Source organism: Cynoglossus semilaevis, chromosome 15 (assembly GCF_000523025.1).
Source record: "Cynoglossus semilaevis isolate Cse_v1.0 chromosome 15, Cse_v1.0, whole genome shotgun sequence".
In the NCBI taxonomy this organism is placed as follows: Eukaryota; Metazoa; Chordata; class Actinopteri; order Pleuronectiformes; family Cynoglossidae; genus Cynoglossus; species Cynoglossus semilaevis.
Window position 1 is genome coordinate 6,759,537 of NC_024321.1, and position 26,206 is coordinate 6,785,742.

Genomic DNA, 26,206 nt, shown 5'->3' on the forward strand with positions numbered 1-26,206 from the left:
GGACAAATTAAAAAGTCGAGCAGAAAACGTTGTCTCATTTAAATTCCTCACCTTCAGCTCTCTGGTGACTCAGTGTTAATGGTCCAAGAGGTGCTGACGCCTAAAAAATCATCAAGCTCTGTTCTCGGTTATTATTTAGTAGCTGTGCCGCTTTTGGTAAGTTCTGAACAAATGGAGCGATTTCGGGAGTAAAGAGATCAAACGTGGACGATTTCCTTTTTTTTTTTACAGCAGACAGACAAAACCATCCTTTAAAACATTAAAAATAACAAATGCATGCAGAGCAGGACAGGACGCTGCAGCCTTACCTATATTCTGTGTGCTGTGCCGAGTCCCCGCAGTTTAATTACATAGACCTACACAATTTTCCAAAACCAGACAGTGTCAAAAATATCTGCGACTATTTCTGAGAGATTCCCCTCTAACAAGTGGAAACTTAGTGTCCTCCTGCACCATTTTATACATGATGAGCCGTCAGTAATGGGATTATTAAACAAAAACGTTTCAGGCGCTGGCGTTAACCTTTTTTAATGCCTAATTAGGTTTTGCAAAGAAATAATTAGATTCTACAGTGCTTACACTGCCTATATTTTCAAATGGCATCTGCAGCAAACACATCACACACCCTGCGTCTGTCGGGCCAAAAATGTGCGCATATGTGCGCCACACCAGCACTCCGATGTAAAATTTTAAAACATGTTGGGACCAAATAAGGTGCACTTAAAGGTAAAATAATTATCCAACTCACGATATTGGGTCAATCTGCTGCAAATCATCATCTGGTCGAGTGCGCCCTCTTGTGTTGGTTAGTCTAATCACATTTAAATCAAGATTTTGAGTAAATTAGGGACATAACTAGGTTTTCGACAAGCGTGTGTTTAAAATGTAACTGTTTTTAAAAGGAAAGAAGTCGTGCTGGTTTTTATCCAGGATATAAATACTTATTTTAAGCAATGAAACCAATTTCAAACAGAAACCAGAGAGTCTTTGTGTCTGGGCGTTGACTGTGACGCATGCGCAATATAGTTTTTATTGAACGACTATTTAAGTCTTTGTAATTTTTCTTTTCTTTTTTTTTTACTTTACTCCTGCTCTATGGAACGTGGAGGTATATCATACCATATATACAAAACAAAACACAATTTGTACGAAATGTAAAATGAATGAATGAATGAATGTGTTATGTGTTCACTTCTCAGTAGACAGCTATGTTGCGTTAAAATGTTGCCTGTAGGATATGGGAGAAATACAATTAATAATAATGATTGCCTTATTGTAAAATGTAATAAAAAAATATATAATTTTTTTCAGAGTCGCAAATTCTTGATGTTCAGTATTTCCGTGTAGTACCTATAGACAGGAACCGTGTATATAAAACAAGGTCATGAGATCTCGCGAGGTTTGTTCCAAAGGGTCAGCTGATACAACGTCGGCAATTGTCAGTGTGGACTCTTAGTCAAACGCATCTCTACGGTCTGTGCTGAACATCTGTGCTTTATTTTACTACGGAAATAAACTCTCGGCGCTGTACCACTGGTGAGACACAAATATATATTTAATTATGTTATTATATTCACTAAAAAAAGCAAAAATACTGTACAAACACTTTAAAACGGCACCGAGCTGTCATGAAGTCCGGCAGCTAGGGCTAATGTTAGCACCAATGCAAGTAACGATAGTAACCGAATATTCTAGAGACTCACCTGCAGTGTTAGCTGCTTTCGGATAGCGTGCCTTTGGTTTACATGTAAATGCAATACTAAGACAAGCCGGTCTTAATTGTATTATGCGATCAACACCTAATCGAAACGATTTAAAAATAATTTTAATCAGTGTTTTATTGCAAATAATCCAAGTTAGCCATTGCTAGCTAAGCTAGCATAGCTACATCATCTTTTAAATACGTTTCTTAGAATACCTCAAGGCAAGACATTTCGATGTAATATAAACATTTACTCTAAGAGCTACAGGTACTATTCTAATGTTATTTTTTTTTAAATGTTCGCCGTGTACGATGGACTGTGGAACGTTTCTTTCTACAGTGATAATGTGTGCAGTAAGTAAATATAGGGTATTGACTATGCCTTTGGTTATGACTCACGTTATATATGTATGAGCAAAATTACTATAAGACTAGGTTAAATGGTGAAATAAATGGGGAAATACAGAAGCAGGGTTGACACTTTTTAAAATGTGATTTATCTCTTTTTTGAAAATGTCAACTTTTTTTTAAAGTTTTTTTTTTATTTTAATTTTAGTGATGATCATGTGGTTATAATATGTAATACACTTATATACACCACATTGTATGTGGTGTATATATGTCGTACAATTAGTTTGTGTTATATTTTATATAATATTTTAAGTTGCTGGATGGATGGATACCTTTATGGACAATGACAGCGTTTTAATCTATACACTGACAAGAAAAATGTACTTGATTTCACCTCAATTTATGTTACTCTCCAATGAGTTCATAGTCATTGTATTGCTGTTGAAAATAAGCCAGTTTCAAGTAGTATTTTGTGTATGATCTGTGTTACAGAAAGACTAAACATTTTCCAAAGATGGCTGATGCAAACCAGCAAAGCCCCCCACCCCAGCTGGGGCCTTTGGTGAGTTGACTTGTTACAGAATAAACAATAATCATTCTAGTGGGTTATTTTATAAAATGATTCATGTCTAGTTATGATGTTTAAAATGATTGGGTTAAACCTGGATTTTGGAACCAATTGGACTTTGGAATTTTCTTAGTTTCCCAATGGGAATCAACGAGGGATCTATCGATCTATCGATCTATCTGAGCTATCTGATCTAATGGAGCTTGTTTTACAATCTGCTGCATTTATGCTTAAAAGTGGCACCCTAATAGTAAAAATGTGAGTGGTAAATAAATGTGCCCAGTGTAAGAAATAATCATTTTATAAAGGATTAAGTTTTCTTTGCAATCAGTTTATAACAACTAATGATGTTACAAACGATGAACCATATTTGTTAAGTATATAATTTAGTGAGTTTGTGATTCTAACCAATGGGGAAAAAAGAAATAATTAAAGGAAGAGAAAATGTATTATGTTAAAAATATTTCATTCCATTATACAATGTATTCACTCATTGCTTGATTAAGATTCAACCATGTAATTTTACATCTGACTGTTGTGATCTCTTTGGTTGGATTTTGGTTGAATTGTTGGTTGGAACTTCATCTCGTCTAAATTGTAAATTATTGAATATTACTGTATAACTTTGTATGCTTCTCGACTCTCCTTGTGCCTTTTTTTAAAATTAATTTGACAAATAGTTTCATATAAGGTATCACCTTTTAATCTATAGTGACATTTTGAGAGTCTTCCATGTAAACACAAACAGTTTTGTAGTGACACATGCATCTAGTGCTTGTTTTTGCGTGTCCACAGACACAGAGTGTTCTTTGATTTACAGATTCAGTCCTGTGACCAGACTTTTGAACTCGAGGCTGTGAAATTAACTTCTAAGTTAAACCAAATTTGTTTAGCATTTGCGTGCTGACTAAGTGAACTTTTAGGTACCTTCCATGTCAGCTGTTAAAATCTTTATGTCAAACTGTACAAAAAATTCCCTTACCCAGGTCTCTTTCCCAGGCCCAGTCATCAACTTATTGATTTTGTGTGTGTGTGCTGTCAAAATTGAGTAATGTTATTTTCCTTCTGCCTGAATCCACTTGCGTCTGCACACATTTCCTTAATGTATTTTTATGTTTTTCATTCTCAGCCATTTTTAATGAGCAACAAGTTGGAAACTGCAATGTGGCTGTCAAGACTTTTTACTGTCTACTGCTCTGTAATGTTTATTCTGCCAGTTTTGGGGTAAGTGCATTTAGTGTTTTATGGTATTGTACCCACAACAATGACAATTCTGTGCTATTTTCTTTTATTTTTTTTATCAATTGCGAATGTATTTCTGAATGTATGTCCTTCAACTTGTGTTGTTTCAGTCCCTATGCTGCAGCAAACTTTTATCAGAGAGCGTTGTTAGCGAATGCCCTCACCAGTGCCCTCCGATTGCATCAAAGGCTTCCACGTTTCCAATTAAGCAGAGCATTTCTGGCTCAGGCTTTACAAGAGGACAGCTGCCACTATTTGCTGTATTCGCTCATACTGGTCAACTCATACCCTATCACGAGTATCCTTTTACTGCCAAAAAGCCTTATGTTATGTTTCTGTCTAAAATAACTTGTTAAATGAGGTTGATTCTCTCCTTGGATTGTGATCCTTAACCCAAGTTTCCAGTGAGCATTTTTCCAGTCTTCCTTTTCTCTCTGCTTCATGCGTCTACCTACACAAAGAAGGTTCTTGATGTAGGTATTATTAGAAATCCCAAAAAACAAAAGCTCAATTTTTATTTTTATTTTTTTTTTTGGTTCAAATAAGTAAATGATTCTAAATATTTTAAAGGTCCAGCTGTGTTAACTTTTTTAGTTAGGTATTCATTTATTTTGCCCTTACAACACTATCAGCAATGCTATGTAATACATTATTGAACTGATGAGTTGTTTCAGCTCATTGCTTTCATTTGTTCACCTGTTAAAAAGCCCCAGAAAACATGATAATCTAACTTTAAAAGTTTTTTAATTGTCTGAACCCTGAGTGTGGTGTTGCAGCAGCTGCTGTGGCTTTTTAATGCCATTTATTAAAATGTCTGAGGGGAAGCAGTTAGCTGTTTGTTATTCAAGACCCACGAGAAACATTATCTTCAGCCAAATGGTGTTTTAATTATACAATTAATCACAAACAATTGTAGAGGGACACAAATTAATCCAAAAACTAATAATATCAGATAATGATTGAGAGTACAGCCTATTAACTTATGTGTATGAGAATTCCATGTGAACTTTCCATGTGTTTTTATTTGTTCTTGTTTTCTTTTGCAGTCAATTGGTCCCAACAGTTTGATGTTCATCAGAAATCTTTTGGACAAACTTACAACCAATCAGCAGAACATACTCAAGTTCATTGCCTGCAATGAGATTTTTTTGATGCCAGCAACTATTTTCATGCTCTTCAGGTATTTTTTAAGATCACTTTCTTGCTTCTTTGGAAATATTTATATGTGCCTAAAATAGCCAGACAAATCAATCTACAGTGAAATTGATTTCACAACTATCTTGAAACATCTTGCAAGACCAGCTACATTCTTGGAGGATTATTCTGTATTTTAGTCACGTTTAAGATATTTTAAATGTTATAGAAATAGGACTTCGCAGTGGTGTAACTAATACTGTGGCTTTCATTTTGTTAACAGTGGTCAGGGAAGCCTGCTTCTGCCTTTCATTTACTACAGGTTCCTCACTCTCCGCTACACATCCAGGAGAAACCCATACTGTCGGTAAGATTAAATGAAAGATTATTATTACATGATGTTACATTAAGTTGTCCTGAAACAATCCAAGTTTTACAGACCATAACATACAATATAATTTTAACATACTTCACCTCCAAGTCAAATTTGAAAACCAGGTTTCTCAATTGAAATTGATGTTTTTACCACATTTTGCACAGGATTTTCATTCAATAAGTTGCTCTCAGAATTGAGTAATAAATAATCATGCCTATTCTTCATCCAGCACATTGTTCACAGAGCTGCGTATCCTTCTGGAGCACTTTATCATGAAACCTGCCTGTCCTGCTTTCTTCAGAAGGATGTGTCTCAGTAGCATTGCCTTCATCAGCCGCCTTGCACCCACCGGGGTCTGATTCCGTTTCATTAATAGGTTGGTTTTTTTTGTTGTTGTTTTGTTTTTTATATTTTATTTTCACCACATATTATGTGACTTATACGGCGATGGAAGCAGACAATGCCATCAACAGAAGGAGCTGTTTTCTGAATGTCATCTTTACAGCCTGTCCGCCAACTTCTCCAGGTATCTTGAGTGGAGTTTTGAAAAGCAGACAGTGATGCACTGAAGTTTCCCGGTGATGTTCTTTTCGCTGTGTTTCCCAATGTGACCTCATTTAACAGCGAACACTTCTCATCTTGTTACAAATACTGAGCACAGTGAACATCAACTGTGTTCTCCATTTCCAAGATGTTATTACCATTTCTTATAATCTCCTTATTTATTCGTCAAATTATTTTTTTTCCCTCTGGAGAAGAAATAACATTCTAAGTTTAGTATCTTAAATTAAATAATCATGCTGTTCTTGGATTTTGGATGCAGTTTGTTCGCAGCTGCAGTCCAGTCCAATATCTTAATGTCAATTTCATCAGGTGTTGTTATTTATCTTAACGCTTAACCTTGAATATTTCTTGTCATTGTCCACAAACTTATAATTTTAACATATAAAATCTACTTTTGTCTGATATCACGGTTTTGTATCGAGAAACAAGATATCTGCTGTATTTTATAGAAACCTTAAGGTACCACATAACTTCTTTGTGCACAATGCATGTTTCTGTCTACGAATCTGAAATCTGCCTGAAATATGACCTTGTTTCTGAGTTTATTGTAGACTTGACTTTTCCAAAAACCTATGCTATGATTTCTTTTTTTGCCAAGTGAAATGTCTTTAAATGCTCAAAGAAATGTTTTTATGATAAAAAAATAATTGATCTCTTAATTAAACTAATAAAACATTAAAGTATAGAAATAGAGCCATGTTGTTGCTTGTGCATTTAGTGGGGAAAATCAAGGTGTATTTCTTATTGATGGTATCTGCTGTTCAGTTGATATGTATTTGAGATGAAAAGTAATCTTAGTAAGGGATACTTAAATATCTTAGTTATTAAAGGTCTCTTACCCAAAAGACGATTTAGGTCTAAAACCATATAATTTCGAGAAGCAAAGAGAATACTGAAATAAATGATGATGAATGTATGTGTTCATGGAGAAAAATATATTAAAAATAAACAAAACAAATCCATTGGAAAAATACCTTTTTCACAGAATTGTCAGAAACCTCTGCACACAGTTTCATAATTAAAACTATTAGGAATCCTTGGGACAAGTTTCAACCAATCAAAGCACAGCTTCAACCATTGTCATTTACTCTCACCCAATTGTGTCGTATGTTGTTTCGAAGTACGCGTCACCGTTGGCAACGGACAACTACATTTCATCCTCATCTCTGAGGCTGCACTGTCCACTGACTAAAACGTTTAAAATGGCTTTTAATGATGTTTTACTAAAATACTCGGTCTTGGAACAATCTGAATACTAATATGTCGTATATTTTAAAAGTGTTGATTTAGTTTTCATCGTTTAAGAATAAAGCGCTTGACGTAACAACTTCTGTTAGCCCGTTAGCCTAAAGGATATCCTTAGCACGGTGAGCTAATCTCATTGCTTATGTTTAATCCCAGTCTTCTTCTGTTCTACTCACGACATGTCGGAATGACACACTCCGACTAATCTGAAGTAGAAAAAACTATCGATTCTTGTGCATTCTTAAAAAAGGAAGAGAGGTTCACAACAGAGAGAGAGAGAAGATGGAGCTAAACCTGAATCGAGTGGATTATATTCAGGTAAGAGTGAGGTCTGTAGGTAGATCACCTTTGTGTTTATCTGTTTTTATAAATCTCAAATTATTCTTTTTTTGATCATGTACCACTTATAGACAGTAAAAAATGGTTGTTACCATGTAGTTGCAAATTGTGGCTTGAAGAAGACCAGTGGTGTTATTCTGGTTTCAGAAGTCTACGAAATACATACACACATATAATGTATTTATATATAGTCGTATTGTAGTCGTAATATTATGTATAAGTATCATGTTCTTCTGAAGAAAATGATAATGAGTCACACACTGGCCAGCAAAACACGATTCTGTTCGTAAATATGGAGAACCAGGTGCTGCCTTTAGAGTATAGATGAAGAGAAACGGTGGTTTTAACTGCGTCTGTCACTCAGGTCGGCTCCCTTGGCATTCTGCAGTTAAGTGATGTTAAAAACAATGCTTCTCTACATATGCTTTAAATACTCGAATAATTAGGTGGCGTGTGGGGGGAGAAATGTATGCAACTTCCTAAAACTCTTAAACAGTACTGTAAATTATTGACATTTCTAAATACTACTTTGAAACGAGCCCTTTTTGGATCTATAAAGTGGACCTATTTATAAAAAAGCAAAATGTAAACTGTGGTCAAGTCTGTTGTTGCTGTTTCAGATTCAAAATTTAATTTTGTCCTGGGGACAGTAAAAAACAAAAAGGTTTTTTTTTTCTGGTGTCTTTTCGATTCTGTCCACCTTGTGTTGATGAAAGATTTTCTGTTTATTTCTAGGTTGGTGTGACTTCTCAGAAAACCATGAGGCTGCTTCCTGCACAGGGGAGAAAGACAACACAAAAGGTTATATTACGATAAAAGCAACACTGCAGCCATGTTTCTGTATCAATTCTGGCACTGCTGAAAGCGATGGATTTCAGGTGACTGGTTATTTACTCTACGTTGATTCTGTCCTTTTGTTTCAGGTTGCTATTGCAGATCACGATGGAATACTGACGTGTTTTGGAATAAAAAAAGGAGAAGCTGTGGTGGGTGATTTGTATAAAAATATTCTCATATTTGTCTGTATTGTAAACAGTAAAGCACATATTTTGTTGTTTTTTTTTTTTTTTTGTTCCATTATTACTGGAAGTGATTTTACGTTCCTTTCCAGCCGGTTTTCAAAACACTCCCAGGACAGAAGATCATAAGAATGGACCTTGGAGGAGCTGTTGGATCTCCACAGGAGAAGATCTTTGTTTGTTCTGGTTCTCAGGTGCGAGGATTCACGAAAAAAGGAAAACAATTCCTCACCTTTGAAGCCAACCTGACTGAGAACATAAATGCCATGTAGGAGCCACTAATTTTTAATATTTTCGACATATTTCAGGCACTGTCGAATACTGACTTTTTTACACTGTTTTCCAGGCATGTATCAGGTGCTGACTTGTTTGTTTGTGCCAGTTACATCTACAACCACTACTGTGACTGCAAGGATCAGAACTATTATCTCTCTGGAGACAAAATCAATGATATTACATGTGTTTCCTCCGAGAATCTGACTCGTCTCAGTCCAGTCCTGGCGTGCCAAGATCGTGTTCTTAGAGTCTTACAAGTGAGTATGTCTAATTGTTATTACAGAATGTGAGTTATTCTCCCTGAAAAATGAAATATCTGTATATAAATAAATCAGATGACATTTATTTAATATTTTTTCTGGTCTTATTTTGTGCAGGGTTCTGAACTTGCCTATGACATTGAAGTCCCTGGTCCTCCATCTGTCTTAGAATTGTATAACAAAACCAGAGGAAAGTTCACCTGATTTTGTTCTGTGTCTTGAAATAATACACCTAAGAACTGATTCCTAATAAATAATAAGATAAATAATAATAATAAAGATATATTTCTACAGGAGATGAACTCCTCTATGGTACTACCGATGGTAAAATTGGTCTGGTCCAGATTGGCGAACACTCTGCTTCAAGCAAATGGGAAATTGACAATGACAAAAAGAAAGGAGGTATGTTGACGTTTATGGGGTTGCAACAGATAGGAGACATACATTTTCTGGTGTCTTATTGCTTGAGATGCATTGTTTATGCTGAAATTTCAATTTCCACTGTCCTTCAGGAATTCTTTGCATTGACACCTATGACATCATTGGAGACGGAGTGAATGATGTATTGGTGGGCAGGGACGATGGGACATTAGAGGTTTATGGTTTCGACAGCTCTAATGAACCCACATTACGTTTTGATCATGTGAGTGTATGTAAGATAAGATAAGATTTTATTGATCCCACCCCAAAAAGTGGCTTGGCAGGAAGTGCTTTATGGGCATTGAAAAATATATAGATAAGCACCTTATTAAAATTTAGTTTATCTGTAAAATTTGGAAATAAGTTTAAATAGATGGCAATATATGTATAAAATGTTAAATTCCAGTTTAGTTGCTATTTTTACTTCTCCTATCTGGAGATGAAGCAGCTACACAGAGCGCCAACAAATGTATCTCTTTAATAACCATTTTCTGTCCTTAGGTCTTGTCAGAGAGTGTGACCTCCATCCAGGGTGGATGTGTGGGAAAAGAGTCTTATGATGAGGTCTTGGCAGCCACTTACACAGGTGATTGAAGAAAGTGTTGCAAACAGTTTGTGTTAAACATACAGTTAATGTTTCACTAGCAGTGGAGAATCCTGATGCATCAGCTGCTCTTACTCCTAGGATGGGTAACTGGTTTGACCACTGAGCCACAAAAGGCTGAAGCTGGTCCTGGAGACGAGGTCAGGATGAGTAAAGAGACTCAGTCCAAAGTGGAAGCACTCAGGTACACTTTAAGCTCGGCTTTTATTTCAGTGGGTTAGTGTTTATGTAATCTTTAGCAGCTTGGGCTTCTAAATTATAAAAGTACTGAACATATCCATATACTTGGTTTGGTCTTTAGGGCAGAGCTGGAACAGCTGCAGGTCAAAGTTCTGCAGGGACGAGAGCAGTACCAACAGACGTCTCAGTCCAGTACTGCCGTGTCTGCCGTGCCTACCTTCAGCATTAATGACAAGTTCACGCTCTGCCAAGATGATGCCAGTTACTGCCTCACACTGGAGGTGCAGACGGCCATTGACAATCTGCTGCTGCAGGTGTGAACACTCAAAGCTACAAGTAAATAGAATAGAATAAAATATATCACCTTTGCTAAACAAATCAGGAGGATGGCATTATTATTAGCAGCTCTAGCAAAGATGCCCTGGATAACAAAATCAATCAAAACAAGAATTTAAAAGGCTAAAACAAAAAACACACAAGTGGTAGTCCAATATTCAGAGCATACTTAAATATGCATGTCTCCTCTACAGAGTGATGTTCCCATAGACCTTCTGGATGTGGATAAAAACTCAGCTGTTGTCAGTTTCAGTGAATGTGACTCAGAGGTGAGCATCTACACCAAGTGGAGTCAAAAATAAGATGTTGCTCTGTCAGTTTTCACACTCTTATTTTGTTTGCAGCAGCCCAATGGAAACTTCCTGTTGGCCACCTACAGATGTCAGGCTAACACAACCAGACTGGAGCTTAAGGTTAAGAAATCTACTTAATAACTGCATTATAAATTCCTCCCTGATTGTGTGCTTCTTACAGAGAGAGCACTGTGGTACTCTCCAATAAACACATTAACAGGTAAGATCTATTGAAGGCCAATATGGGACCCTGCAGGCCTACGTCACCCCCAGACTGCAGCCAAAGACATGCCAGGTCCGACAATACCAGATCAAACCTTTGTCCCTGCACCAGCGCACTCACAGCATTGACCAAGACAGGTGAAGACTGCAACTTTCCTGATTCCTAAAAAAAATGTGTACATTTTTAAACCTTCAAAATGTATATTCAGTATTTTCTGCTACAGAAATATGTACATTAGCGTAACCTGTTTATTTTTCAGTTTAAAGATGGTGAAGACTGCATAAAAAGACTGTCTTTCTCTCCCTTGCTCCCTATCTCTTTCTTACCTTTACTCACAGGCCCATGAACAGACTAAGTCTTGTGGGTCAGTTCAGTTTTGCAGAGATCCACTCCTGGGTCGTTTTCTGTTTGCCTGAGGTGCCTGAGAAAACACCAGCAGGAGAGAGCATCACTTTCTATTTTCACAACACCTTCCTCGGCACACAGTTGGAAGCTAACTACTGGTAGATATTCACAATCTTTGCCCAAAAAAAAGTATATTCTCTGTTATTGCAGAAAATGAGTTTAAACCTATTTTACTTAATGATTCCGATCAAATTAAAATGTTTCTCTGGTGCATATTTTAGCAAAGGAGAGGGTCACTTCAGGTCAGACAACATCTCCACAATCTCCATACTCAGTGATGTCCTCTCCAAAGAAGCAACTAAGAGAAAGATCAACCTTAATATTTCTTACGGTAAATTTAGTGTATTTTTTTCTTTCTTTCTTTCTTTGATGTGTAGTTTAATTCATTATGTTAATATTTTGTGTTAAATGTATTTTATCTGGCAGATATAAATGATGATTCCGTAAGTCACACTCTCAGAATGATCCATCCGAAGCTGGAGTTCCAGTTGGTGTTGGCCCGAAAGGTTCAGCTCATCGATGCTCTCAAAGTAAGTGTAGACTTAAGTAAGTTGTTGCCAAATTTTCAATAATGAGCTAAATCAAGGAAAGGAAAGTGAAACTACTTGTCATTGTGACACAGCACACCCGTGACCTCTGTTTTTTACCCATCACCAAAGTGAGCAGGGGGCAGTTTAAGCGCCCAGGGAGCAGTGTGTGGGCACGGTGCCATGCTCAGATGGTAACTTGGCAGTTTGTGGATTTGAACCTGAAACCCACTGGATCCAAGACTTCCTTAACCACCAAGCCACCACTGCCCCACTGCATATCTTTTGTATATACAGTATTCATGTTTTCTAGTGGAAAATGTGAAGTGTAAAAAAGTACATTTATTTTACTGAAACACTATCAAAACCATTGCATTCTGTGCAAAACATAGACTGTGTGTAAGAAACAGCTGTATTTATCTGTATTATGTATTAAATTAGGTTAGGATTTGTAATCCATTCCACGTCCCGATTGACAGGAGCTTCAGATCCATGAGGGAAACTCTGACTTCCTCATCCCAGAGTATAGAAACATCTTGGATGAGTCTGCCAGCCTTCTGGAGGAGTACAAGAAGCAGCCAGCACACCTTGAGAGGCTCTATGGTAGGGCAAACATTATCACCATAGTTTACTACATGTATCTAATTCAGAGAGTTGTAACATCATATACTGTCAGTTGTTGTATGATGACTCATGTACTAACAAATGTATCTTTTTTTCTCTTTTATAGGAATGATCACAGACCTATTTATTGACAAATTCAAGTTTAAAGGCCAGAATGTGAAAACTAAGGTGTCGTCATTATTAGAAATACTTGACAACTATGACCTAAATTCTCTGTTAGATTTTTTCTGTGAGGCATAATATTAGATATTAGAAACAATATTTATGTAGGTGTCAAAATTCTGACATGTGCTTTTGCATTGTAAATTTTCTGTTTATCAATAGATATTTTACACAATAAAATGTACAATCCCGTAGATACTGTTTGTATCTGTTTGTTTACTAAAATATTTATTTATTCTGATTGTTAAACAGAACAATTGCCTACATTGTACATCTTTAAAGGTGTTGTTATTTTTTATAGGATACTGAATTATTTTTATACAAGCTATACACACACACATACATATTTAAAACTATGCCTTAAACTACATATGTGTGTATTTCTTTGTTGTTAAGCTAATTTCTCAAACCGGTTTTGAATTTGTAATCAAAAGAATTGAACCTCTCGCGTTTCCGTATATTTTCTGCGTCACCACCAGCGTAGCCTCTGATTGGTCTATTTCAATCCTCGCGGGCTACTTGAACTGAGCGAAAGCAATGTTTGAGGGTAAGTGACTGAGGCTAACAGCGGCTGCGTTTTCTGCAGGTTGGTGGTATAGATTCACAACGTTAAACGACTATGGCCACATGATTTTGCATCTACTACATGATGTACATATTTTAAAGACGTGGGCTGTACGTTTTTATCATTGCATTTTAGTTTTTCTGCGTCAGTTGTCTGTTTAGTTACGACTGTAAACGTTTGATTACATGAACGTTTGCCTTACTTTTCTCATGTACTCTGGCAGCTGACGAAAGCCTCAAATTTATCAACTTAAAAGTATTTTCTCGTCAGTCACAAGTAACGTAAGGGCAGCTACAGCAAATAAAACAGTACACTTTAGTATACGCGTGGATATGTCAGGATCTAACCGAGGACAGGCAAGCGCGGCCAGCGGCATCCACAACCAAGAAAATATGCTGTCAAGACTGAGGGGCTCCCTTAAGTCCCGAAATGCTGCTAATCACGGCGCTTCCAACGAGAATCAGGAAAACCTTCCACCCAAACAGGCGCCCAACAGAACGGTACTGGGTCAGCTGCAGACAAACAACCAACGTGGGAAAAGTCAGAACAAGCGCGGCTCAAAGCAGGTTGGTCCTTAAAGAGATGACAATGAGATGATGCTAACTAGCATTAGCTTATGTTTTCTATTGTCATTGTGGTGCTATTGTAGGTTTTGGAGGCAACACGTGCCCTTTGCCCACATCACCTGGCTTCTGTGGTGGTCTAATTTTATTCAGTGTTCATCCTTTTTTTTGTAAACATTTCACGTTTGATTGTTATTGAACCCGTTTCCGCTGCAATTACTGGTTTCACAGCTGTCCGCCATTTTACTGTCACCCCACTGCTGTATTAGTGCAAATAAACTAAATTGCACATAACTAAAGTTCAATATTTGGCGCTTTGTAGAATGCTGAATTTTCCCCATTGTAATACACTTAGTTTTCGTTTCACATCTACACTGTTAATTCTAGTTGAATGTAATGACATTCTCCAGCAATGTAATATCTGTTAAATTGTAGTGTTGATTAAAGATGTGTATTAAGTTTGGATTCAAATGTTTTCCCATTGGTACTGAAAATGTAGTACACTTAAATATCAATATAAACCCATCAGTTCACACTAGCTGTTTCATTAATGCATACGTTGACTCTTTAGCTCAGGACTGTCAAACTCATTATCACCAGGAGCCTACATCACCAGTACAGTTCTCCTTGAAGGGCAGATTGTAACTGTAAGACTATGTAGCTGTAACTACTCCAATGTATTTATACATGTTTCTGTATTTGATTATTTATTCAAGTCACAAGTTGGTTAATTTCAGACCAAAAAAAGCTTGCCTGAAGTGTGTTGATTGTAAATGTCAGTAGCAGTTGGAAATGCTGAAATGTTGTTCCTGGTGTAATCTATTCTGTTCTGATTTATAGGAGATATCTCAGGCCCAGCCCAGCAAAAATGATGACTTTGGCAAAAGCTGCAACGAGAAGCCTGCTGCTAAGCAGCCATCGTTTCAGATCCACGTGGATGAGCTTGATGTTCCCTGCACAAAAAAGGCCGAACAGGTGGTCAAATCAGTCAAAACGGAGGAGGTCACTGAAATGTCGCCGTTGCCTGTCGACAACACCGTGGCCCGGCTCAGGCAGCCCCTGGCTCCCATTGATGTTCCATCAGCAATGGATGTCAGCACTGGTGTGTTTAGTTTTTAAATGCCACATCAAATCACATGAGTTTTTGATTGAACTGTACTAAGTTTCTTGTGTGCTAGACTCGCCAATGGACATGTCTGTGGTTGAGGGGGAGGAGAAACCCGTCAATGTAAATGACATCCCTGAATATGCTGCTGAAATCCACGCATACCTGAGGGAACTGGAGGTGAGAAGTTCAACAGCTTTGCTCCAGTACTTTGCTTTAAATTTACATTTTCTCACCTTCATTACTCTGTCAACAGATGAGAACCAGGCCTAAAGCTGGTTACATGAAAAAACAGCCAGATATTACCAACAGCATGAGGGCAATCCTGGTGGACTGGCTGGTTGAAGTTGGAGAAGAGTACAAGCTCCAGAATGAGACTCTTTATCTGGCTGTAAACTACATTGACCGGTTCCTGTCTTCCATGTCTGTCCTGAGAGGGAAGCTTCAACTTGTGGGGACAGCTGCTATGCTGCTAGCTTCGTATGTAACTGTTTTTAGCTTGTTTGTGATCCTGTTTGGTTTTTGGGGCCACATGGTTAAATGTGTCATTCATTGCAGAAAATTTGAAGAGATCTACCCTCCAGATGTGGCTGAGTTTGTTTACATCACAGATGACACCTACACAAAGAAGCAGGTCTTAAGGATGGAGCATCTGGTGCTCAAAGTGCTCTCCTTTGATCTGGCTGCACCAACCATTAGCCAGTTTCTCACCCAGTACTTCCTCCACCACTCTGTTAGCAAACAGGTGGAGAGCTTGGCCATGGTGAGTGTGGGACATGAGCCATTTGGCTCTAATTCTTAGTGTAGCAATGACTAGTACATAGTATAACTTAATCCACAAACTTAAATGTTCTTCTCCGCAGTACCTTGGAGAGCTCAGTCTAATTGACTCAGATCCTTTCCTAAAGTACCTGCCATCACAGACTGCAGCTTCAGCCTACATCCTGGCCTTCCACACAATAAGTGGTGGTATGTGGGTAAGTCTAAACAAGACCATGTGTAGGTGTTAGAATTGAGTTTTATAGATTCTGAGGAATTTTGGGCAGTTTCCCAAACATTTAACAGCATCAGTTTTTTTTTTTTTTTTTTTTTAATTCACTTGAAATTTCAATCTGCAATGATATAATATAATGATTCAACTTATTTATTTATTTTTCTCTTCCTTCCTCCCCCAGCCATTATCCTTGGTGGAGAAAACTGGTTATTCCCTAGAAGAACTGTTGCCTTGTGTTGAAGATCTTCATCGCATATACCTCGGTGCTCCTCAGCATGCGCAGCAGTCTGTCCAGGAGAAGTACAAGGGCCCAAAGTAAGCTCATGTCATTGGTGTAGTTTAATTCCACCTTTAAAATCACTACCAATTGATGTCACTGCATTGGACATTAAACGTATATCCGTTATGTAATGCTCTACAAATTAAGTGTAAACACATGCACTAGCTTAATTAGCTAACCAGTGTGTGCTATATTTAGTTTATTCAACTAGATCTCAGTTTATTGTGACACTTGGCTTTGTTTTGCATTAACTTGAATCCCTGTTTTCTTTTTCCAGATACCATAGTGTTTCTTCTATTGAAGCTCCAGCTGAACTGAACTTGTCAGCCTCATCTGTCTAGTCTCTTTCTGTCACTCTTTTGTGTTTTTTTTTTTTTTTCTAAATGTGTACCACTTTGAATTATTAGCCTGCTCTTTTCGGAGTAGTGCCTAGATGCTTACTTTTAATGGTATTTTTATACTCAAACCCAAGGCCAGTGGCTAAAGTTGTCAGCCAATCAAGCAGTTTTATTGTTGAAATCACAGACGGAATTTAGAGGTTTTACCAGATACTTTGATCTGCATTGTCTCACCACATGGCTAAATGTATTCCTTCACAGAGACTGATTTAAGATTTTCCACCCATGGGGTTTTTTTTTTTGTTTGTTTTTTTTTAACCAGCTGTTTGCTGCTTAGCCTTCATCCAAAAGGTGACACAATAGCTGAGGTTTTTGAAGTGGGGATGTGAAGTCCTGTGACCTACATGTTTGGCCTCATGAAATGCAGATTAAAGTGTGTTTTTGTCTGTCATGGAGTCAGCAGTCTCATTATCTGTCTTGAAAGTTGACAGCCTTTCAAGGTTTCTACTGCACTGTACAATATGGCTCTTGTAAATAAAAATCGTTTAACGTAAACTCATTTTCTACATTTATCTCTATGCTCACACTGGACTCAAGGTGGCAGCAGATGGCCAAAGTTGGTTCCAAGTATGTTTTGGGAGCCGAGTTGTTGAAACGGTTGCAGAGTTTAACTTGTGTTAAAAGGATTTCTTTCTAGTTTAATGGTTAATTGTAACTTTTTTTTTTTTTTTTTTAAGAACCAAAATTAAATCTTAAACATCTCTCAAAGTGTAGGTCATAGAACTCTATTCCATACAGATATGGAAAAATGTAAAAGCTTGTATATTACAATTCTAAACAAGAACCTGATAGTTACCTTATTACCTTGTCTGTTTATACATGAGTGTTTTCTGCTCGATGGCTCTGATGTAAAGTAACTGTTAAAACTACAGGTCTTTGCATAGTTATTGTAGGTCTACAAATACAGAGCAACATGTTTCATAAGATAATCACTGTTATTGGTGCCATGGTGTAATAACAGCACAAAGAATCTAAATGCTGCATGTAAAACTCCAAAAGAATATGTTGACCAGGTTTTAACCAGACTAATTCTTCACAATTGTAATTTTGTAAAAAAGAAATCACAAAATCCAATGTTTATCTACAGTTAATATAATTGTTAGCCGTTTTGTTTTTGTTTTTTTTAACTTTTCAGGTTTTGAAAAGGGGAGATTACAACATTCCAGGAATATACCTCAATAAAAAGGTATGATCACTTTTTTTTTAACTATTTTTTTTTTTTTTTAGGACCATCAATGCACTAACTCCATCTCCATCCTATGACCTGTATATCAGATAATCCTCTTTCTTCCCCATTGTCTCTTCTGGGCCAAATGCTCCTGTTTTCTCAAGCTGCCACACCTACCTGCAAAACGGCAGGAGCCGGCGTTCCTTCCTCCTATTTGCTCATCAGCAGAAATATTTTGTTGACAAACAGTCAGGGAACAATTGACTGGCTGTAAAATGATTTAACACTAGATTTACAGTTACAGAAGAAGGTGGCCTTACATTACATTTAATATATGGCAACAGACATACATATACATACTAATGATTTCTATAATAAGACTTACATTGCCATATAAAACAAAACCATTGCTTGCTGTTTTTTGACTTCACTCTATATTAAAGAGGACCTAACAGCAGCGTTTATAAATAAAACTAAGACAATTGATTTTAAGAAATGCAAAAATATTTAAAATCAATCAGAAATTAAAAAACAACCAATAATATTGATACCAATGCTACTATAAAAAAACAGTAACCAAAATGATAATTATTGATAACAATGCAGTAACGTATTAAGGACGTAGTGTCAAATAACCAGAAAAGTGACTCAGGGACTGTGATCTCACATGTCTGCATTAGTAACTGATGGGAGAAACCTGATGTTTCCATCTGAGGCTTATGTTATGTTCCATCTTAAACTGGAGTGGAGGCAGCCAATAGCGTTGAAGGCATCTTTCTCTCTCTCTCTCGCTCTCTCCTCTCGTTCTCTGTTGATGAATTGGGAGGCTGGCTTTTGTGCAACAGTCTGACGGGAGAGGGGAGGCAGACTCCAGCTGCACACACACGCACAGACCTCCACCATTTCATCTCAGGGGGTTTGGACAGCTCAAACAACGCGCACACACACTCAAAAGGTTCACCACATCTTTGATTGGAGGGATGCACCAGGGGAGCAGAAGGGAGTTCTTTCACATAACCCCAAACTGTTGGATACTTGTCTGAACATGGCTGTCGAATCTTCACAGAACAGCGTCTTTGTCACCTTAGAGAAGATCCAAGTTTGAGAAAAGGAAAATATTCTCTTAGACTTGGAACTCAAGCTTGGATGCTGCCTAAGCTCATGCCTGCCCCCAGAAAATTTCTGGTGGCTTCCACCTCGCTGCCCCTTGCCATCAGCTGGGGCTGGAACTTGAGTTTGTACGTGGGGATACTCCTGGGACTGCTGCTGCTCATGCTGATGCTTCTCTGGGTGCTCCTCAAGCAGCTGAGGCACTCGGTGGCAAAATCCATGCTGCAGCCTGTGCGCTCCTTCAGGAAACCGTGCTTTGAGCCCAGCTTTCAGCAGGTGCTGTGAATAAGCCATGGGACAAATCTGTGTCCAGTGGGCTGCCAGGAGGACAGAGTCTTGTTGTTGCAGTGGTTGAATGTGCTTTTGGTGAAATGTGTGAAGAAAAAAAAAAGACTTTTTAGAGAAATGTTAGTAACATACTTAGTTATTTCAGAGAACTTGACTATTCTTTGATGAAATCCCTCCGAAATGCCAGCTCAGTCAAGCATGAGATAGTCATTCATCTGTTTATTAAAAGTGATTTCAATAATTGTTTTTCTCATGTTTACCTATGTCTTAATTCAATTTATACAGCTGAGCAAAACCGTGCCAATTGCCCTAGCAGGAGCAGAAGCCCAGATTAAATCTGCATCTCCATCCGTGTTGATTAAAGCGATTCATTCAGGAGGACAATATGCACTCCTCTTATCTCATTGGAGAATAGGCAAGAGAGGTATTGAGGATGTGCCGCCGATGAAAAATACAGAAGGACCTGTGCTCCACTTAGTCTGGGAACTCCTACCACCATGTCAAGGAGCAACAGAAATGAGCCCCTGGAGGCAAAAGGCTAATAACAACAACTGCAAGTACCATCAGCTCACTTCTGTGATCCTCACGTGCACAGTACATGTAATGATATTTGGCTCACTGGCAGAAAGTGTAATTTTTAGTGTGACATTGTGAATCTATGCCTTAATGTTTTAGTTTTATTCTCCTTCAGTCATCAGTCTCAGGAGTCCGGGCTGCTGTGTCTGAGGGTGAATCAATAACATCGGGACCCCGGGGGAGCGTGTTAATTAGACCCCCACAGTCGATTTTCCTGCCAGTGCATCTACATAAGGTCTGTGTTTACACACTTTTATTAAGAATTAAGACTTGTTTGTGTAAACAAAGACACCAACGGCACTAACTAAAAATTTTAAATTAAATTAAAAAAATTAATTGTGTACACTATGCTGGTCCAAGTACTTATACAGATTTGGAGGAATATTTTAGTTCATATCAAAGTATGTGTTGAACTGGACACTGATGGACCCAGCAATACCTTTCAAAAGTGTTCAAATTATTTTCATCATAGTAATTACAACACACTTTCGTCAAAGTGTAAAGTGATGAATTGTCAATTAAAATTGATTTCAATTCTACGATACAAAAAATTTCAATAATAAAATAATATTTGGCTTTTAAATGTGATTCCTATGTTATTCTTTTTATACATATATATATTTATATATACATACACATATAAAACTTGTTGCCACTGAGACACAAAAACATTTTCTAAAGCTGATGTTTGGAGTTAACATTTGTTTTAACAACTATATTTAATGACAACTGAATCCTTTCATCATTGCTTAATTTCAAAAACAATAATTTTGCTTTTGTTCGTAGGCAAGCCCTAAAACATGCAGCTAATTGGTCTTGAAAATTCCTTATTTTTGCCACAAAATTCAATGTTTCTTGATGCGTTCTAGAGAGATTGCTCATTTTAATATGATACATGTGCTGTTTGTGATGTTTTGTCCAATTCAGTCCATTGAATTGATACTTGGACAAGTACAACCTTGCACTAGCCTTTAGCCTCATGCTAATCTTCTAACCACAACAGTTCCCTCAACTCATGCATATTTCTACAAATATAAAATCTCTCAGACATGTTTAATAGTCTGTCTGGAATCTTGGAGGATGTTTATTCAGCAGGGTTTCACACCGGTCACTCCACACAAACCCACAGTGGCCTGACTTTCATCCTCCCTCCTTAATAAAGACAGAATGATGTTTTTTCATGCAGCACATACAGGTCAGAATAAAATAACCTCACGAGTAAGTCCTTGATAGGATGTGGTGAGAGAAGCTAGACGACAAGTCTGAAGTCTATGTTAAAGTTAGTTTTTTAAACTAATGCTGCCTGTTTAATAGCAATGTATTAAGAAGAAAAGAAAACTGACAAAATGTGTTAACTTTACATTTTTTATTTTTGTTTATTTTAAGTTGTTTCTTCCCAGTTTACTGTCTGTCAAAGTTACCATGTTGCTGAGGTGTGCGTGACATCTCCTCAGTCCATCCTGTGAGCTCATCGGTCCTCTGCTGTTGATTCTAAAATAAAAGGCCCGGTTCTACTAGCTTGAAATAAACTTTAAAATCTTGTTTGCCAGTAGGATCTTGGGAGTTCGATGTGGACAGTCTCTCTTTCCTGCTGTGACCTGGCTGTGCCTGGAACTGGACGTTAACACTGAGTAAGTTTGAGATAAGTAAGTAAAAGATTGACAAGTGAGGAAGAGAATTTTGAGACAACTTAAGTTGTTGAAATTCTAAAACCGAGTGGACAATCATTTTCGAGGAATCAAAAAAGTGATTTCTACAATTGTTTTCCTTATTTTCATCCAAGTCTGAATTGAATTTGTACAGCTGAGTGAAAATACTTTGTTGTTGTTATGGTCTGCACTGACATGTAAAGGAGAAAGAAACTAGTAACAGTGGTCCTGTAAATGACCAATGCAGTGAAACACCTAACGAATGTAGCTCCATTTCTTATAATAGGACAAATAGCTTTAGCTTCCTTTCCAAAACTCAACGCCTCTTGTCTTATATTCTCTATATTATTATATTAAGCAATGTTTTAAGTAGTAAAAATGCACCCAATTATCAGGCAGAAGATGAAAGTGCATTAGTGTTGCACTGCCACTGATGAAAATAAATAATACCAATCAGTAAGTAAGAAATTAGCATATTTATCTCCACTATAGTTTGACCCACAAACAGCAGTCTGTAGTGGCTAGTGCCGTAGGCTAATAGATCCTTCTATTTTCTTTGTTTTTTGGTTTGTTTTGCATAAATCTGACAAAAATGCTGAAAGTATTAGTCTAAAGGAGATGCTTTTCAAACGGCCTTAAAGCCAATATGTGGAATCGGCTCACTGACAAAAAAGGGTGGATGGTAAAGTGGCTGACCAGTTGGTGTCTGGGTGAAACTCTGTGATTGATGATCAATTTAGTTTTATGTCAGTCAGCATCTGACAATAGAGCTGTCTACGCGCCTTGCTGTCCCTCAGCTCATGAATGAAAATCCTATAGAGTTTCTGTTTCAGTCTGGGTCTGTTCCAGGCTGTGAAATAAAGAGTCAGCAGCCGATTTTTTTATTCATTAAGTAATAGATTTTGATATGTTTTTGGACTCTTTTTTTTTATCACTTTTGATGAAACCAAGATCACTCTCGACTTCTAAACTATTATGGTAATTTGCAGTTGGCAACACAGCAATATCCGAACAATTGTTGCAGGCAGCATTGACCAGAGCAGAGCACCTTTATGCATATTGATAGGGTTGTGTTTGTTAAACAGGCAACGGCTCACTAACCTGTGTCACAAGGTAGGGTTTTCACAAATTTTTAAAAGACACTGGTGTACGAGTATTTTTAATGTATACCAAATACACTCACTGACACTTTTTCCGGTCGGGTTTCAACAAATACACAATGATGTGGAAAGTGCAGTGCAGTTATATAGGTGACGCAGCTCTGTGGGAAATCTGACGTGTAGTGTGCACGTGTGGCCACAGTGAGGACAGCAGGTTATTTCCATCCCAAAGACAGGGAATAGACAATATATTAATAAAACTAAGAAAATATAAAGATAAATACAATAACCTGCTAAGTCAACAGAGGCACGATCTTTATGTGTCTCTACGCGTGGTCCTGTGATGAACCACCTGACCCTCGCCAGATGGGATTGGCTACAACCTGCAACCCCGTCAGAAAATTAAGCGGTAGAAAAAAATTAATCATTTTTGTACCAGTGCACTTTACTCTTAGATCCAAGCATTGTGTCCATAGCACCTCCTACAGGGTTGTATGGAGGTATGTCCAGTAATACCAGTATTTACCTTAAATGTATTTAAAACAAAATCCTCTTTTGTTATTGTTGACTCAAGATCTATCTATCTAGCATCTACAGATCATCACCGTTTTAGTCCACAGTCTCAGCCTGGACGCTGACAGACTATAACGTAACTCACTCATGGGGGAAAAATATCTGTAATCTGATAAGTTTATTAGCTGCTGGTTTTCTTGTTTATTAAAGGAAATTGTCTTCACAACAGTTCCAGGATGTGATGAGCCGCAGCCGAGAGCCTCTGTAACTGAATCTCCACTGAGACGGTGTCCACACTGCACAAGTGCTCCCTTTAATTAAGGTTCGTGGAACAAGGACATGGCCGATGATATGTGAGCTGCACCTCAGTGATCCGCTCCGCTGCTTCTGTTTTTTCAGACAGATGTCATGCGCTTACCGTCAGCCATAACACATCACAGGGAAGACCTCACAAGGCACAACATGAGTGACATAAAGGGCATGGGGGAGGTGGCATCTAATTAAAATGCAATTTAGTCTCCACAATCATTTGTTTCATTAACAAAATGACAACATGTCCTAAAGGCTTATTGTAGACACTGGATTAATTATTGACTTAAGTTATTAATGACATCAAATCATTTGTTGTTGAAACTGTTGACTGTACTTGTTATTGCTGTTACTATCCTTTGTCTTTAATTATATATTTTTTTTCTTTTCAGTTTAATTTGACCAAATTTTGGCTTTTTTTTTCGGTTTAGCAAATTCTCATGTTTAAGCTACATTTAAGCTATTTTGTTTTCTTTTTTCTTGGCCTAACACTTAGCTAGTTATTTTGCCTTTCCTTAATTTCCAGCAATTTGTTGGCAATGTCAATGTCACATCATGAATTTGACCTATTTAGTTAACCTTTAGCTAAAGTTTCCTGCCCAATGTCTTAACTGTCGATTGGATAGCTTTTGAGTTATTGTAGCTAATTACTGTCTAGGCTGTCCTTTAGCTATATTTTGTCTTCTTTAGCTAACGTTAAACCTTTGAGTATTTTGGTCATATAAGTTAAACTGATATCATGTTATATTTTAGCTTTTGTTGTTTCGTTTGTTTTTGAGATTCATTTTATCAACAACATATTTATCGTTAATATTTGGGTCAAGGTTCCCACTTAATCACAGAAAAGCCTGTTCTATTTTTTTAAGGACATGCAGGTAACAGGAGCGATGTGGTCACAATCTGCTGTTTGACTGACAGGGAGTGAAAGACAACACTCCATGTAGATGAGGAAGTGTGTCCTGTTAAGTTGTAACTCCGTGACTGCTGCCAGATGTCAGAGACAAGGGGGCGTGTGCAGTTGGCGGTGAAGAAAAAACCTTCTACCTGAGAGGGACGCATACACAGCAGAAGGTAAGAGGGCGGACGAATAACTGTTAGGTTTTCTCCATTCAAATTTGACATTGAGCTTTAACCTGTTTTATTCTCTTTTCAGTCTTCTACTGCTACAGTCACTTCCATCAGCGAAAGGATGGTGAGTAGAATGACGTTCTCTCAGTACCTTAAATGATTGCCAACTTCTTTAAGAATCTCAGTGTAACTTTTATTATTATTATTAATCATATCATTATTATTGTTATTTAATTTTTTTTAGTTATCTACTAAAAGCGTTACTTATACTTATGTTCAATAAAATTACTAATAGTGCTGTTACTTAAGTCAATAGACAATATTCGTAAACTCCTGGGAAACATGATGCGAGATGACCCAAAACAAAATCTCTTGCGACCCACCTGAGGGTCTGACCCAGTCTTTGGGAAACTATTTTTATTAGTTTTCTCCCATCTTTGTTTCAGCATACCTTATATATTTTTTTACTTATATATTATATATATTTTGCTTATTTAATAGCCTTTTCTGCTACATCGCAGTCTGACTTGGTTTTTTTTATTTTGTCTGTAATATAAAAAATGAAATACGGATTGGTTCTGTGACTTTACAGCAGCAGAATGAACCTGTGTCAGATTGAAGTGACTCATGAGAGATCACAGACGTTTAATGTCACAGATGAACTGTCACTGCATGACCAGTGTCACACACAGAAAACAGAAAATGCTGTCAATATGACAAGGAAGGCCTGTAAACCATCATTCCCATTACAGGTATTAAGCTGATTTTTCATTTTCTCATTTTATTTTTTTAAACTCAATTCCAGCTTTATAATGCTCATCACATCAGAGAAAGCGCTTTTATGATCAGATCTGTTCATTATTAAAACATACAAATGGCGTCATACACTCACAGTGGCGACCAAAGGCGGCTTCATTTGATATCCATGCTTTCATCTTATCTTCTCTGACTCATAAGGAGTATCCACTGATTTCCTGATGGAGATAAGTTGATTTAAAAGAGTCAAGTGACGAACGAGGGAAACGCAGTTCCATGAAAGAATGGTGGACTCATTTGTAGCATATTGTATTACCATGTGAATGGAAACTACAGGTGCGAGTGTCTATTGTGTCCCCAGTGGGTTACAATTTCATCAAAGAAAAGCCCGGAGGCAACGATCCCTGATGGCAACGGGGGCTGACTGTTGAGCTGCACAGGGAAAACAAAAACAAAGATAGAGGATAATGATGCAATAATGAATAAACAGTGACTCTGTCCTGATTGGTCTAGACATTGTCCTGATGGTTAAAAAAAGAAATCAATTTTTATGTCATATTAATTATTTATATATTTATGATTACAAGTAATTATTATCATGACAGAAGTCCGACTGGGTTTCTCCATTAGTGGCTCTACATCTGCTTGCAAATCAACACTCGTGGTTCAACTGACATGTAGGTGTCATATGAACCAGTCACAACCATGTCTATGATGTGACAAATTTTAGATGAAGGAAATAAATGTATATATAGCATCACATGGAGAGCCAGAGTTCATCCAGAAAGTTTATATATGTAATATATATGTGATGAGTGAATTTGGGTACATTCACTGAATACTATATACAATACAATATATGTAAATGTACTAAAGTATATAGATGCAGTACAGCTACATACATTTAAAGAAAT

General features: G+C 37.3%; 4 protein-coding genes across 6 annotated transcripts in view; all 4 read left to right on the forward strand.

Annotated features, from left to right (window-relative positions):
* Positions 1 to 1,389: 1,389 nt before the first annotated feature.
* tmem33 (transmembrane protein 33) lies at positions 1,390 to 6,908 on the forward strand. Its single transcript, XM_008326670.3, has 8 exons — positions 1,390 to 1,536; positions 2,546 to 2,615; positions 3,751 to 3,845; positions 3,974 to 4,161; positions 4,269 to 4,336; positions 4,910 to 5,043; positions 5,281 to 5,364; positions 5,603 to 6,908. Exons 2-8 carry the CDS (start codon positions 2,568 to 2,570, stop codon positions 5,730 to 5,732), a joined length of 747 nt encoding a protein of 248 aa, XP_008324892.1. The 5' UTR covers positions 1,390 to 1,536; positions 2,546 to 2,567; the 3' UTR covers positions 5,733 to 6,908.
* A 120-nt stretch (positions 6,909 to 7,028) lies between these two features.
* bbs7 (Bardet-Biedl syndrome 7) lies at positions 7,029 to 13,037 on the forward strand. Of its 3 annotated transcripts, XM_008326668.3 has the most exons (20): positions 7,029 to 7,304; positions 7,433 to 7,500; positions 8,257 to 8,322; positions 8,445 to 8,507; positions 8,633 to 8,808; positions 8,887 to 9,073; positions 9,194 to 9,266; positions 9,371 to 9,478; positions 9,589 to 9,719; positions 9,998 to 10,082; positions 10,182 to 10,284; positions 10,402 to 10,594; positions 10,811 to 10,885; positions 10,961 to 11,029; positions 11,130 to 11,269; positions 11,471 to 11,635; positions 11,759 to 11,868; positions 11,964 to 12,067; positions 12,544 to 12,667; positions 12,795 to 13,037. In XM_008326668.3, exons 2-20 carry the CDS (start codon positions 7,465 to 7,467, stop codon positions 12,926 to 12,928), a joined length of 2,142 nt encoding a protein of 713 aa, XP_008324890.1. In that variant the 5' UTR covers positions 7,029 to 7,304; positions 7,433 to 7,464; the 3' UTR covers positions 12,929 to 13,037. The 3 variants fall into 3 exon arrangements, with proteins under 3 accessions (XP_008324890.1, XP_024919046.1, XP_008324891.1); XM_025063278.1 differs by having other exon boundaries at positions 7,029 to 7,500; positions 10,964 to 11,029; XM_008326669.3 differs by having other exon boundaries at positions 7,029 to 7,500; positions 12,506 to 12,667; positions 12,795 to 12,933.
* Positions 13,038 to 13,379: 342 nt separating this feature from the next.
* On the forward strand, positions 13,380 to 17,250 carry ccna2 (cyclin A2). Its single transcript, XM_008326665.3, has 8 exons — positions 13,380 to 13,981; positions 14,819 to 15,080; positions 15,157 to 15,263; positions 15,340 to 15,563; positions 15,642 to 15,846; positions 15,947 to 16,060; positions 16,259 to 16,392; positions 16,635 to 17,250. Exons 1-8 carry the CDS (start codon positions 13,748 to 13,750, stop codon positions 16,696 to 16,698), a joined length of 1,344 nt encoding a protein of 447 aa, XP_008324887.1. The 5' UTR covers positions 13,380 to 13,747; the 3' UTR covers positions 16,699 to 17,250.
* Positions 17,251 to 24,494: 7,244 nt separating this feature from the next.
* Positions 24,495 to 26,206, forward strand: part of anxa5a (annexin A5a) — a 21,987-nt gene continuing 20,275 nt past the window's right edge. Inside the window, 2 exon segments of the mRNA XM_008326664.3 lie at positions 24,495 to 24,539; positions 24,622 to 24,660. Coding sequence (XP_008324886.2) covers positions 24,658 to 24,660 — 3 coding nt within the window. The 5' untranslated portion in view covers positions 24,495 to 24,539; positions 24,622 to 24,657.